A 15867-nucleotide genomic window follows, 5' to 3' on the forward strand; every position below is an offset into this window, starting at 1 on the left:
GAAAATGGATTTCTGTACCATGTAGGTGGACCATATTCTTTCCCATGGTGCTCTAACTCCCCCACGTGGCAGTCCAGTGGTACTTCAGTTATTAAGTCTTTAAACTGAACACATCCAAGTCTCCAGTTACGTGCTGCTGTAACGACAGCACAACTATGAGCTACTTACTCTGAAAATAGTGAAACAACCAAATATAGTTACGTCCCAGGTCAAAACTGACAAAGTTGTTCACTGACTAACTTGATTGTAGGAGTTCATCTGCAGTGTGTTGCTCGTTAAAATAGCATTGAGGGATCACTGCATTCAGATGCAAAGTTCAACTTTAAAACTGTCCACATTGCGTCTTTGTGTCCACGGGGTACGCCCAAAAATATGTCCTTAATTTGAGTAGTCACTACACTGAAGATGGTTTGCGTAGATGGGGAATATTGATTGTTTATAGTTCGATTGTATTTTTATTTATGTGTTGATCTAAAAGATCTTCGGCACTCAATAAATAGGTTTTAATGCAGGTGTAACCACAGCAGATGGCTCTTAAAGCAAAGTGCGCAGCTCCATAAGGACTCTGCTGCTCTGCCTTGTTCCCTGCCGTAATGTTGAAGGTCGGTGTCTTTACATGTGGAGGTCCTGTGGGCTGCACACCAGTGGATCGCAGAACTGATGGTAGTTAAGCTGATCTCCTGTGATTATGGATGGGTTTGTGTTGGACTTCACCTGTCGCCACATCCCAGAGTACGAACTGTGTCCTTTAAACCTCCGCATGTGTTTAGTCCTCCCTGCTCTGAATGTGCATGCCTGCAGGTGTTAATAAGATATCATTGATCAGCCCTCTATCAGCTGTGGATGCACAGTATGTGCTGGTCTTGTCAGGCCGCGCCGCGCGGTCTGGCGTGGACGTTGTTATGCGTGCGCGCCACTGCGCAGCGGCGTCATGACGTTCACGCTGCTGTCCAAACCTGCGCTTCCGGTGTTATGGCCGATCGCAGAGAAGGTTGACAGTAATGTGGGGTCTTTCTTTAACATGAACGCGTGTGTTTAGACCGGTGTGTTTGTGTGGTGTATGATGGCGGTGACGCAGCTGTGTCGGCTGGTTACCTGTCGGTCGGCTGCTCGTGCGGCATTTCGCGCGCACAGGAAGTACAGCAAGGTGCGCCTGGTTGTTACTACAGCAGTACAGCTAGTTACAGCTAGCTACAGCTAGCATTAGCCTCCAGTACAGGATGTGTTTAGTGTGGGTTGAGAGCTGCAACTACTCTTGTGTTTCGTCACATGTTTGAATCAGGCAGTTTTGTTCTGTGATAACTTCAACCATATTCCTCACTAGTTAAAGTGTCTGCCATGTTCAGTCATGTAGGACATAGTTTAACAGTTTTTGAATAGACAGCGGGGTATGTTTTATGTTGTTAATCAGTGATGGAATGTAACTAAGTATATTTACTCAAGTACTGTTCTTGAGTATTTTAAGGTATTAGTACTTGAGTTTAACATCTAAAATTGAAAATTTTCTGCTCTATACTTCCACTGCCTCACATTTTGGAAGGAAATATTTTTTGTTCTACATTTATTTGATACCTTTAGTTACCAGTTACTTTTTAGATTGCATGCAGCCTTAGAGCAAAAGTAGGACATCTTTAAAAGAGTTGATCTGATCATAAATCACGTTAAAAACAGTCATTCTGATAATTAGTCAACTCATATTTTGCAGGTTATACATGAATGTCAATATATTTATAATTCACTTATCTGCTACTTTAAAACATTTACTCAGGTACTATTTATATGAATGGCTTATGAATATTTTTAACACAACATGTTTACCATAACAAAAGTTTATCTTCAGGCTTTTACAACACTGGTGTTAGTACAGTGTTTCATGCAGTGATGGAATGTGACTAATTTAGTATAGAATTTCCATTTTATGCTACTTTTTCTTTCCACCCCACAACATTTTGGAGGCAGATATTATACCCTTACACACTTAATTCATTTGACAGCTGTAGTTGCTTATTAAGTTGCATCAGAGGAACAAGTAGAACATTTTTAAATGATCTTATCCGCTATCGGAGTTAAATGACACTGATTCCAATAATCAGAAAAATTCTGAATACCAAATTCAATAGCCAGATATAGTCAACCCAGAGTATATGTTATTAACACACTATGTTGTCACAATATTGCAATATTCATGCTAACCATGAGATGAAAAACATTTGATTTGGAATGCATGTTAATAATAACCATATGATGAATAATCCAGCGAAGGTGTTCAGTCTTATGCACCGTGAGTTTGAGTTCATCTGGTTGTCTTTTCACTAGTGATGGACTAATTCATAGTAATTGCGCTTTTTCTACATTGTTTTTCACAGTTATTGTAAAAGACTGTCCTCACCTCCACATGAACAAAGTTAAAGATATATGTGATTGCGAGCATTTTAATTTCTGTAGGTAATATCATCTTTAATTTGTTTGGCCACATCAGTCGTGTTGTGAAAATCTGATATCATGACAGCCCTAGTACATACACGCTATCATATATGCACTATGTTACTACCAAGGTGAAATTTTAGCATGATATCTTTTACTTTTACATAACTATGACTGTTTTGCTTCTTTTAAAACACTGGTTATATGAGTGACATGGACCAAACCATTCCCTCCACTTCTCCCTGCTCTCTCTCTCCCTCTGTAATGTGGTTATGTGATTTACTTAACAGCAACAACAAATATGATTAGACATAGTATTTTTGTCAGAATATGGTATGGCTGCGTATTGTACATTTAACTTAATAGGAGTTGTAAATGGGGTTATTGAGAAGAAAGTTGTCCTTCGAATGTCATGTCTTTCCATTAATTAATACTTTGCTCTTTAATTTAGGTACAACAATAACTTAAGACTTTGTTGTCACTTAATCATAACACAGCAGCTGAACTGTCGAAAGTTTTTCGAAGTTTTATCAAAATGTTTCATCACATTGTTGATATAAGTGTATCATTATACACTCAGCTACTTTTTATTAGGTATTCCTAGTTAAACCTCATGCAGTCTAATTCAGCAATTCATCAACCCTTTCACAGCTCATAATGTTCAGTGTTTGTGTGTATGTGTGTCATCCTTTTAACCATTACCTACATATTTCCTGTCCTGCTACAGGTGTGCCCAGCTATATCAGAGCGACTGCAAGTCTTTGAGTCCCTCAGGGAGAAACGGGCCAATCATAAGAGAAGTGAAGCTGCAGAATCACCCGTCAGTATCCGTCTGGCTGATGGCCGGATGATAAAGGGAACAGCTGGTGTCACCACACCTCTCTTTGTTGCACAGAGTGTTCGGTAAATACACAATGCATACAGAAACATGCTTTCTTCTCTTACTTTGTTTTTTATTACTTGAGTGATATAACAGGGTTATTGCATCTGTCCTTGCAGAGCGAAAGGAGCTCTGGTGAGTACAGTGAACGGAGAGTTGTGGGAGCTTGGACGGCCTCTAGAGGCAGACTGTGAACTGCAGCTCCTGGGGTTTGACACAGTTGAGGGACGGCAGGTAATCACACCCATTCTGTATCTTGACAGTGCTTTTGTATTCTTTCGAATTGTCTGAAATAAACAATGTTTTCATGTGTTTTCTCTCTAACATATCCTTTAAGGTAGTTATTAATAGTATTTTAAAAAACGATGTATTTTTTCTTCTTGCAATTATCATTCCTGACTTTGGGGATAAACATTCTGAGGTCAAGGGAATATTGGTTGTCAGTAAAAGACAAAAGATATCACTAAAGCATGAAAAAAGAAAACTATGAAATAAGGTCACATAATAGGGAGTAGCATGCAAATATTAACTTCCCTAGCTATTATTTAGATGTTTCCTGCACTGTAACTCGAGGTCAATCTACAGTGACATGCCCTATTCCTCTAGAACAAACACCTTCTGAACCACTCTCCCTTACTTTAGGCAGCGTGGAGGACGGGAGCATGTGTCCTGGGCGGCGTGTTGGAGACAGAATTTGGTGCCGAGGTGTGCAGAGAAGGAACGTCAGAATTCGGCCTTCACTGTGACCATCTGCTGGATAACAGGTGAGAGATTAATGTAACTGCTGCACGGGACTCTAGTTGCATGTAAAAATTGTGATTCATGTTGTTTTCGCGTTAGTTGCTGGTCCCCTTTCCTTGAAGAGGATCCATCCTGGCCTTGTTTTTTTTTTTGGCTCAGGTGGCTTCCTGGCATTTTTATTTTCTTTTAAAAAATAAAAATAAACGAGAGAATTTTGTGTTTAATCAGCACTGTTTTCATATTCTTACACATTATCTTGCGCTTCCATAATGTTCACCTTTTCCCCTCACAGGGATTATTAAAAGTTAATCTCAAACAGTCTGTACAGAGGCCCTGACCTCTTTTCCTTCCCCATAATTATCCTGAAGCTGGTGCTTTTTTATTCATACGCTGTGTCTTACTGCCACCGATTTTTGTGCTTTTAATGTCTCATCTGGATCTGGCCCCTTCCCACACAGTTCCCTGTCTCTGAGTGATGTGGAAGAGAGATGTAACCAAGCTGCCGCCCTCAGACTTCCTCTGACCAAACTGGAGCTGAATACAGAAGAGGTCAAAGAGCTCTTCCAGGTCAGCAAAACCAATGTCTCTGTTATAACAATACACCATGACTGTTAATAGCAGGAACAGTGCAGGTGTTGCAAATAAGATTAATGTTTGCTCGATCAAAGGCCTGTACCAACTTCATTTGAACCGGCATGTCTGTTGTCATTATAAATATAATTACAACTGTGCTTTTCCTGCAGTGGCACCTCAAATATCTGCCTTGAAACAGACTTATTCTCACAGCATAATTAATGCTATGTTTTCACTTTGCTAATTCTTGTTGTCTGGTGTTTATTTGTTACTTAGCACCTGAATCTTTTTGTACAGATGATGAATTTCTTCTACCAAATCAAAAGAGTCTCTACAAAGTTAGATAAGAAAATGAAACAATAAATTTGTATTGCGTTGGGAAAATTGTTGGACACTGGGCTCTGACTAGGATAGCTCTCACATTTGACTATTTGATATAACTACTCGGACATTTCAGGCAAGTAGCCCTGTCATCAGGTTATGTTCTGGCATTTTCACAATCAACAGTCACAGATGAGGGAATCACTAATACCAATAGGGGGAGCCACAACCGTATTCTCAAAATCTATGGTATGTAATGTAGTAACTCAAAGAAACACAACTCAGATTATATCCACCTCCTGATTCATCCCATTTGGGATAGAAATGATAATTATGTTTTCTTGTGTGTCTTCATATCTTAATTAATTTTATTTGTTAAGCTCTTTGTGACTTTGCTCTGTATAAGGTGCAATATTAAATAAACTTACCACTACTAATAATAATAATCATATGGGATAAGACAGTCACTGATGTATTCAGGATCTGGTATCATCTGAGCCTAAAAAGTTGTGAATGATTATATCCAGGCAGAAGAAACATTCTGTCACATTACCACCTCTCCTTTGCATCTTCACCTCCTCAACGGCCATGTAATGTAGCTCACCCACACTGTGGTCATGGCTACTAAAGTTAATTGCCACGGATGATTTATCATCATGATTATGATTAGAACAGAGAACCTGGTTATAACTTGTGTTTTTTTTTCCCAGCATAATACAATATGTTCTGGTGCCTTATGTCTCTGCAGATCATCATTCTGCCATGTTGAACTGTGCTGTACCTACAGCAGGTTGTGTAGCTGAGTGTTTATATATGTTGCCTTTGATAACATGTACGGTGTGTGTGGGTAATGTTTTCTACTGTCCCTTTGTTTAATGAGGTCAGGCCCCTTCTCATTGTCCTGTTGTCAACATTGAGCTGTGATGTTTATGCATTTTCTGCGGGTTCTCTGCTTGTTACAGTACAGTAAGCTGAGGCTGCAGCTCATTGAGGAACAGATGAATGGCCCCACCGTCACAGTATACAGGCATGTATTAATACTCACATACTCATAGCCGATGTGGACTGCTAAGCTCTTGTTAAAAAAACATTTAACCTGTTCCATGCTCTCTTTGTGTCTCAGGTGTGGGGACAGCTTAGCGGTCTGCAACGGCCCCCTCCTTCCACACACTGGACTCCTCAGGGTCTTCAAGATGCTCCAGGTGTGTGTATTATGTCATCGTCCTGTCCACTGCTTGCCTGTTTGTGGGTTCAATGCTCTCTTTCCTTTCTCTCCTTGTGTTCCCTTGATTTTTTAAAAATTCAGTCCAGCATCAAAATCTGGTTAGTCAATTCTGCAGTAGTCATGGGTGTTTACGGGCCCCAGCTCTGATCAGCTGTGACGAAAAGAAAACTGAAGGGATGAGGCGCGTGTCTGGTGAAAGAGAAAAACACTGTAGCCTGCAAGATTAAATACTGAGTGAATTTCTCAGTGTGTGACAACAGTGACTAAACCAAACTGTTGCCTGAACCTGCAATTTTATATTTAAACTGTCATGGAAAAATAGCTTATAAGTCAAAAAGATCTTGAGGAGACGCTTTTTAATTAATTGAAAAGTGCAGCCTTAAACTATAGGCTGTGATGTCTGAATGAAATTATCTTTTTGCATTTTAAGACCGCGGATGTCAGAGGGTAAGGTAAATCGACCCATCCTAATGGACAGTTTTCTCCCCTTTGCCGACGTGATCCAAAGTTAAGGATCCTGGCTTGTAAATATTTTTCCACCTGTTTCTCTTAAAGCCGTGCTCAAAAAAATGTAGATGGAATCCTTGTCAGCTGCCTTATTGTTTCTGCGTGTTTACAACTCTTAAGAGAGATGAGAAAGAAAGTCTTTATAAAAACAAGTTTTAACATTTTCTAGATGTATTCTGATGAGATATATGATTTACTGCTGATTTTCCCTGTGTGTTCGTGACATGAAATGATAAAAATAATACAAAATAATAATAAAAATAAATAAAACGGACGCAACCTCGTCCACTGGCAAAGGGAAAGGAATCAGTCACCTATTTCAACAGGTTAACACATGTTTAAAAAACCTGCATACAGACACTAATATTGTTGTGAACATGGTAAATCATAGCTCTGCCTCTTTCCACCGCTTTAGTGATGAATTTTTAAAAAAGAGATTCAGCCACTGGGACTAAAGATTTCAGTTTCACACATTAGAATAATCTAATCTAACTGCAGATTTGAACCCATTCAGCACCTTCCGCCCTCTGGGACACATGCTGTGTTAATGGAATTTCCCTTCGTCTTTATTGATCCAGGGAGAGGGAGGAATTTCCATAACTAGTCTGTCACTGGGCAGACTGGGATTCCATGGCAGCCAGGCTGGAAATATCAGCAGCAGGATGTTGTGTTTGTCAGAGGCCAGTTTCCTGTTCTCGGCCCTTACAAACACACTGCCATCCATCAGATGGGCTGTCAGCCTTCCTCTTCTGGCTGGCCCTCACACTCCCTTTCTCTGTTGCCACCTCTTTGTTCACTCATTATTCTCTCTCTCCCTCTTCTCCCCCATCCTCTCCTCGGTCCGTGTCATCCCAGCGGTCGACCGTGACCCTGGCCAATCAGACGGAGTCCTCGGGATTGGTTCGTCTCCTTGGTGTGGCTTTTCCAGGTGAGAAGGACAAGCAGGAGTGGGAGAGGGAGCAGGAGGAGGCGAGGAGGAGGGACCACAGACGCATCGGGACGGTAAGACAAAATCTAAATAAGGAAATGGTTAAGTATTTTCTGATCATATATGCCCTGTGAACATGTCCTGTGAATGTGTTTGCACAGGACCAGGATCTGTTCTTCTTCAATGACGTCAGTCCAGGCAGTTGCTTTTTCCTGCCTAAAGGAGCCCACATCTACAACACACTCACTGACTTCATTAAGGTGAACATGCACTCACAGACACTGACTACATCCTGCAATAGTAGGTGATAAAAGAGAATACTGTTTTCTTTTCGCCTAGGTATGTGGAAGACTATGGTGCACATATTAGACCAGCAGATAAACATCTCATTGCTTTAAAAGTGCCCCTTCTTTTTGGTGTGATTCTACTCTAGTTTATTCTAAATATCAGTGGATATTGGTGTGGTTTTATAGAACCATTCCATTCATATTTCCATTTACATGCTACAGATCCCAGCTTGATGAACAAATGAAAACACAGTTGGTGCAAAATGTATTTATATAAACTAAAACACCACTCGGCAGAGAAGTTTACTTACCGTTGTTAGAGAGGGCTTACAAATACTGAAATTAATAAATGAAATGGTATCACAGGGGGCTTGAAATAGAAACACTACTGTCAGGCTGTGGACCGGGACCACGGTCAGGCTTTTACACCAAAACAAGCAGTGTTTTGTTTTTTTTTTAAATGAGTGTAAACCCGCTAGTAATCAGCTATTTATGCCTTTCACATTGCCAGTGGACAAGTTTGCTTTTTGTATTTTCCCTCTCGTCCCCCTGTCTCATAGTATTTGCTAAGGATTGTCACATCCTGCTTCTTTCAGGGGGATTTCATTGGTTAATTTTGCTAACCAGGGGATGGTGTCGCCACTTCTTATATCATCTACTGAGCATAGAATAAACATGAGAAAAACCAAGCCAAGGATTGTGGATAAATCTCCATTGTGAATGAATTAAACGTGTCCCCTATGTGTCTCCTTACTTACGTTTAGTTTAACACTTCTGCCATTGCTTGGCTTTGGTGTAATGGGGGGAACACAGTTACAATGGAGTGACAATAGTATTTCTGCATATAACCCGACTGTCTGAATTTTGATTGGCCCTCCCAGTTTGTGAATCTTTGCCTTCATTTTCAAAAAGTACCTGAATGAAAGAGAAACCCTACACACTCTGCACACCGTCACTTTGAATCTCTCCAGTGTTAGAAAATGCAGCGACCGATTAAAATGAGCTGAAACTTTATAAGCCTCCTCAGCACTGCTTATAAAACTCAATTAACTGGACTTAATCTAATTATGCAGGCTCCAACTATAACCACAGACAGGTAATTAGAAAAGGCTGTGAATGTTTCCTTCATTAGGTCTGAAATGTAAGATTGGTGATGGTAACATATCAAGACACACACACATACACAGGCAGTACATAAAAGTTTACATACAATACATAAACACAACATGAGCTGTGTTGATTGTATCCTGGGGATGTGCATGCTCATATCACTGTCAGGATATTGCTCTTGTTAGCCTACAATTATTGCACTGTTGTGAAAGTCTGACCCCGTCCTGCACTCATTGTCACACACGTTCCTTCCTTCCTTCCTTCCTGTCGTCTTCAAGAGTGAATACCGAAGGCGAGGCTTCACAGAGGTCGTGACCCCGACCCTGTACAGCACTGCATTATGGGAACGCTCGGGCCACTGGGAGCACTACAGCGAGAACATGTTCACTGTGACATCCGAAGGCTCTCAGACCTACGCTCTGAAACCCATGAACTGTCCTGCACACTGGTAAACACTCGCAGTGAATCTTGGGCCTTAAAGTGACTACGAGGAACTTTAAGGTGTTATTAGAACGTCTTGTGCTTCCTCTGATGATTGTAAATGACCTGTATTAGTAAACAAGACCATCCGCATATGAATACATTACCTCATCGCGATCCATCCTGTGGTTTCTCCATCACTCGCTTCCAAACCAAATGCATGCACCACCGGAACGATCTAGCAAAGATCTTTACAACAGCAGGTGCTGGTGTCATACAGCTTTTGTCACAAGGGGCCAAGAATCAACCGTAGTCACTTAAATGCTTTTTATGCATTACTGTTATGCTTTTTGTTTTTGTTCCATCCTTCAATGGTTTATCGTTACATAGGTTTGTGTGCATGTAGGAGATTTTGAAAGTCAGTCGGCACCAACAGAATTTTGTTTCATTACACCATGTTAGAGTCACACATTCATGTGATTTAAGCCTATTTGCTACTTTGGCACGTGAAACTTGATTTAGTACAGCTGCTCTGTTGTTGTTAGTGGTGCTGGGTCAGACCCCCCCCTCCGACCAATCAGAGGAGATGTAATTTACGAGGGGCTTAAAGAGATGTTTAAGTTGAATTTTTGTTGCCACAAACACTTTATCTAATTTGATCTATCCAACTTTTAATGCGTGAAAGTCTGATGTTACAAATTTTTAGACCTACAACTGCTTTTTGCCTTATACATGCTTGCTCTTACCTCTTGAGATTATGTAGCTCCACATACATACTTCTTACCTGTGTACTCACCTGCAGTTCTTGAATGAGATACAGTCTTGATTACCTGTACACCCTGACACATGTCAGTGTGCTCTAGTATCTTTATGGAAACTGAGCAGCACCTCACTCTTCCTTCTTGTGTTCAGTCTCATGTTTGAGCAGCGTGTTCGCTCATGGAAGGAGCTTCCTCTGCGATGGGCCGACTTCGGGGCGCTGCATCGTAATGAGCTCTCTGGAGCGCTGGGAGGTCTCACTCGTGTTCGAAGGTTCTGCCAGGACGACGCTCACATCTTCTGCACACCTGAGCAGGTACGCATATAAACATGCATGTATTGTTTTCGTTACAGATTTTTGTAATACCTCTGCAAAGTATGAAGCGGGGTAGAAACTGTGAATGTGACACACGTGGAGCCATATTACTGTGATTAGATGGGCTGTACAAATAACTCCTGAGACATTCCAGGAGGCCTCAGCCTGAATGAATGAAGGTCTTTGTCCTGTTCAAACATTACACCTCCGTATGTGCATCTCTGCGGCTGCACAGTCTGTAATCCCCTACATAGTTGCCTGGAACCTTCCCAGACCTTCTCTGGCATCCTGTTAATTCAGAGATCATAGTCACATGATAATCATCACTCTGTTAGCTCAAGAAATACTAATTAAATCTCGAGAGGTCTCTGGGCTTTACAGTGAATCCATAGGCAGGTTTATTTTTCTCTTGCTGTCATGGCTGGAATTCAAACTCTCCTCTCTTTGTGTCATTATTGACATTTTTTTACGTGCTCTTGTTGCCCTTGTCCTCAACTTTTTTCATTCTTTCTTTCCAGCTACAGGAGGAGATTGTGGCGTGTTTGGACTTTGTGAGGAGTGTGTATCAAGTGTTTGGGTTTTCTTTCCACTGCCTCCTGTCTACACGTCCAACACCATGCCTTGGGGAGCCTGAACAGTGGGATAATGCAGAGCAGGTAATCACACACGCTTTATCATAATGTGGTATGCCGAAACCCTTGCGTAGACAGGCCCAGCTGTTCAAATGGACCCTGTTAATCACAGCTACAGAAAAACAGTCTCCCTTAAACAGAAGGACGTGGTGTAAAGATATCCACTTAACCAGTCAGTTATGTGAGTGGTACTTTCCAGAGGAGATCTGCTGCTCTGTGTCAGGCCGCTGGGCAGATGTATATCTCTAAATCCCAGTGGACGTGTTTAAATGGGCACAGCGGCAATTTAAACTGATTCAATTGAGTGTAATTGAACATTATGGCTCCAAGCTCCCTCACACGCACGCTCACGCGCACACACACACGCACACACACACACACACACACACACACACACACACACACACACACACACACACACACACACACACCGAAAGACCCTCATGATGGCTGTAATGTACATTAATCTATTTAGATTATCTGCTACACCTACTCACTCACTTACTGTACTTTATTGTGTGTGTGTGTTTGTGTCTGTGTGTGTGTGTGTGTGTGTGTGTGTGTGTGTGTGTGTGTGTGTGTGTGAGCAGCAGTTGGAGAGGAGTCTGCAGCAGTTTAGCGAACGTTGGGAGTTGAACGCAGGAGACGGAGCCTTCTATGGACCAAAGGTCAGTGGGAAGGGCAGCATGCAGCAGCGGAAACCGATTTCCAAACACTGTAAATATTATTCATCACAGTATCGGCTAACAGCAGCCAAAACATGTTGGGTTGTCTGATCACTGAATTCACTGTCAGTGTTTTAATATCTGCTTAAAGCCATTTTAACCCATTAAGACCAGATGCAATGTTTGCATGTGTCTCATTTTAGAGCCTGATCTGAAGAAATTAATTGTGATTTGTTAATCATCAGTAGAGCGGTTACAATAATTTCCACCAAAGTCTTAACCTCCTAATTGTTTTTATTTCAAGTTTGTGTCTGCTGCAGGAGAGGCATTGACAATGTTGTCAAGTTTTTCAGAAAACCTTTAGGATTGCCTGATATTTCAGAATGCATTTTAATGGGAGGCCACGGTTTTAAAGGGTCAAAGGAATAGTTCAACAGTTTGGGAAATACACTACTTGTTGTCTTTCGGAGACCACTTGCTCGCCTCAGTAAAATATAAAGTTAGAGTTAGCTTACTTTAATACAAAGACTGGGAACAGCGCTGAACAGCTAGCATGGAAGTGTCCCTTGATGGAAACGATCTGCCAGCAGCTGCTTCAAAAGTTGTCTTTGCAATCACCAAAATGTAAAACAAGCATAGTGACTTGCTGAATTCTCCTGCTGTTTTTTTGTTTTTGTTATGTTTTGCTTTTTTAAATTCTGATGCTGAAAATCAGAAAGCCAGATAATCAGCAGGTTAAGGACATTCTTATACAGTTGAAGCTTCAAGCATGTAAAGGGACAGAAGTGATTCTAATCAAATGAAAAAGCACAAATTAATCAAATACTTCATTATTTGCACAAAAGAAATTAAATATCTATACTTAATGATAAATAGTTATATCAACGAGGACAATATGCCTTCGACAAGACAAGCACATCTTAAAATCATAAGATTTTTTCTATGTTGACTTATTCAGTGACAAAGATGTTAAGTTTTTGGTAGGGCTTAGAAAATCAAGTCTTTGCTGGAGGCTTAGCAACAAACAGGCTATAACATGTAAATGAATGAGCTCGGTGTTGGTAAATGGTAAATTATTTAAAAGGCAACTTTCCTTACACTCAAGGCCACCTGACATTATGAAAATATCCAGTCAAATAATGAGGCACCAATGATTGAACATGTTGGACTAAAATATACAAAAAGCATCAATGCAGTAATGAAATGTATGATAAACAAAAAACATCAGTAATGAAACATCAGTCCAGTTAAGACCCTTTGGACAAGACCAGTATAGCTGTTTCCAGTCTTCATGCTAAGCTAATCAGCTGGTAGCGGCAACTTTATATTTATGCTTCACTGCATACTTCTATTAAAAATAGTGTGTATTCACAATTTAATTTTCCATCTCAAACTGATTGCTCCAGAAACAGTTTATTGGTGTCATGTTGTGTATTAGAGGGACACACAGAGGTCTTTGTTTTCTCTCTGGCTCTGCACAGATAAACGTCTGAGCATCAAATGATACTGTTCACAATGTCCTCGACCACAGTAGCAAATGTGACAGAAATTTGACGGACGTTCAAAGGAGATTTGTAGCTACTTGCATCTCATGAAAGTGGACATTGACTTACCCAGAGGATGACCTTTTTTTTTTTCTTTGAGGCGATTTCATTTTTCACTTTTACTTGAACAAGAAGTCAGTCTGGATCAGGAGGAAGTCAGCTTCAGGCAGATGTTAAAGGATGGAGCTCATGTGGAGGCAGGGAGTGTGGAGGTAGGTCAAGTCAGGATGGTGTTTAGACACACACCAACACACTTCATGAAACAAACTAACATTCCTCACAGCCTTCTAGCTATGGTGAGTGAGCCACAATTAGCTCAGTCAGCTTCACTTGGAAAGCCGCTGTGTAACCGTTCCTGTCCACAAAAATGCACTCTGTCCCCTGCAGCGTGCGAGCTCTGAAGTCAAAATGTGTTGATCTTGGCTTGGAAAGTGAAGCTTGATGCTAACACATTCACTACATGTTTCATCGCAGATTGACATTCAGATCAAAGATGCCATTGGCAGACAACACCAGTGTGCCACAATCCAGTTAGATTTCCAGCTGCCAATCAGATTTGACCTTCAGTATGTCGGGTGAGTTATAGATTTCTGCATTTGGCTCTCAAACATTTAAACATTCCTACATCTGTTGTGATTTAAATGTGAACGTTGGCACTTTTGTAGCATATTCGTGTCTGTGTGATAAACTCACATCCCTGCTGTGTATGATCTCCTGTAACTGTTAAAGTTAAAATGGCACATGTCTTAACGTCACTGTCACAGTAATGCTTTATTGAATTTATTAGTTCATTCATTCATTCATTCATAAGTTTGCAGCCAGATGGTCAAAAAAAACAAGGAAACATAAGGGCTGTAAGCACAGTCACAGTGCTGCTGTTACAAGTCTTTGTAGGAGTCTCTTTTTTTGCAGTCGTTTCCATAGTCTGTAGTCTAAATGTGGGACAAAGGATAAACAAATCAAAGATTCTGTAAAAGTGATGAAGGAATGTCTGTGTTTGGTAAATCAAGTCAACAAAGATCAGAGATATTTTACTACACTGGTGCAACAGAACTGATGGGCTGCTGAAAGACATTGATAATCATCACTGGCTAACCAAACTCTAACTAGCAAATCATACCGCTTTTGTTTCCCTCAGTCATGACGGTCAGCTGCACAGGCCGGTGATGATCCACAGAGCAGTGCTGGGATCGCTGGAGAGAATGATCGCTATACTGGCTGAAAATTTTGGAGGAAAATGGTGATGAGCCGTTTTATAATCACATTGATTTTTTCTTTCTTTTTTTTTAATTAAGCTGCTGTGTTACATTACCTCTTCTTTTACCTCACCCAGGCCACTGTGGTTGTCCCCGGCGCAGGTCATGGTGATTCCTGTAGGGGGCAACAGTGAGTCATACGCCAAACAGGTCAGTGCACGATGAAGATTTGCTTATTGTACATCAGCAGTGTTCTTCCTCTCTGCTTTTGTAAAATCTCTCTGTCACTCTTAATTTGCTCATTGATGTGAGAAGCTCAGCACAGATACAATCTTTAAAGAAGTGCCTCTCTTCTTTTAAGGTGGTCCGTCAGTTCCATGATGCCGGCTTCATGGTTGACTTGAACAACGATCAGGGAACAACCTTAAATAAGAAGATTCGCTCTGCTCAGCTGGCCCAGTACAACTACATATTTGGTAAAGATCACTACGATGAAACTGTGTCTGCTTATTATACTAAAGCCTCCCCATTCCGTACAATTGATGTCCTCATTCCTGACTTTGACTAGAACATTTTGTCATTGTGTGTTTGTCCAGTTGTTGGGGATAAGGAGAGTGAGAGCGGAACAGTGAATGTGAGGAGCAGAGGGGGCAAACAGCTTGGGAAGAGGCCGACAGAGGAGGTGCTGACATCCCTCATACAGCTACGAGACACCAGGAGCAACCTGAACGAATTTTGATGGAAATAATGAGTCACTAATGTAATTTATGGCTGTTTATATGTAAAGCTGTTACACTTTAGAGGTGGCTGTTATAGTTGGTAATAAAAGTCTATAAAAGATTGTTCCTCACTTGTTGATTTATCCATTAATGGCATTTCCTGATAAATCTGTCTTGTTTTAAGATCACTATCGTCCTAATATCAGCATTTCTCAGCTACAGTTGCAATTTGTTTGTTAAATGACATTAAATATGCGAACCTCCCGCTTACGTAAGCCTCTGTCATGTTATCAGAATAGAAAACCAGGCATACCTTTAAAAGACTGGAAGAAAGGGAGGATACGGAGGGGGATTTGACTAAAATAGGAGAGGGAGCAGCCGTGTCAGGGCTGTGTGTTTTCATGTGTGTTTAGTGGAAACAGCCAAGTCAAAGGCAAAGGCCGAAAGGATTGGAAGTTTTCCATTTTTAATTGAGAGAGGGCAGCAGGATGGAAAAGACATCAGTCACAACAGTGACACGGAGGGCGAGGGAGGTGTCGGCTACGAGAGAATGAACTGAGTCGACTGGACAAAAAAGACCCCTTCAACGAAGCTGGCTGTGAAGCAGGTGGACAGGACTG

General features: G+C 41.0%; 1 protein-coding gene across 3 annotated transcripts in view; it reads left to right on the forward strand.

Annotated features, from left to right (window-relative positions):
- tars2 (threonyl-tRNA synthetase 2, mitochondrial) overlaps positions 1-15373 on the forward strand; it is a 19180-nt gene extending 3807 nt beyond the window's left edge. The window contains exons 1-18 of one of the 3 annotated variants that reach the window (XM_037073116.1): positions 949-1147; positions 3152-3327; positions 3424-3538; positions 3947-4068; positions 4504-4612; positions 5902-5966; positions 6063-6141; positions 7527-7673; positions 7761-7859; positions 9275-9444; positions 10329-10491; positions 11010-11147; positions 11714-11791; positions 13807-13907; positions 14471-14572; positions 14666-14738; positions 14890-15004; positions 15125-15373. In XM_037073116.1, the coding sequence (XP_036929011.1) occupies positions 1061-1147; positions 3152-3327; positions 3424-3538; positions 3947-4068; positions 4504-4612; positions 5902-5966; positions 6063-6141; positions 7527-7673; positions 7761-7859; positions 9275-9444; positions 10329-10491; positions 11010-11147; positions 11714-11791; positions 13807-13907; positions 14471-14572; positions 14666-14738; positions 14890-15004; positions 15125-15267 (2082 nt within the window). In that variant the 5' untranslated portion in view covers positions 949-1060 and the 3' untranslated portion in view covers positions 15268-15373. Of the gene's footprint in view, positions 1-945; positions 1148-3151; positions 3328-3423; positions 3539-3946; positions 4069-4503; positions 4613-5901; positions 5967-6062; positions 6142-7526; positions 7674-7760; positions 7860-9274; positions 9445-10328; positions 10492-11009; positions 11148-11713; positions 11841-13432; positions 13545-13806; positions 13908-14470; positions 14573-14665; positions 14739-14889; positions 15005-15124 lie in introns of those variants that run through there. The other 2 variants (XM_037073117.1, XM_037073118.1) reach the window with 2 other exon arrangements.
- The last annotated feature ends 494 nt before the right edge of the window (positions 15374-15867 follow it).

This window comes from Acanthopagrus latus, chromosome 17, assembly GCF_904848185.1.
Source record: "Acanthopagrus latus isolate v.2019 chromosome 17, fAcaLat1.1, whole genome shotgun sequence".
NCBI classification, from domain to species: domain Eukaryota; kingdom Metazoa; phylum Chordata; class Actinopteri; order Spariformes; family Sparidae; genus Acanthopagrus; species Acanthopagrus latus.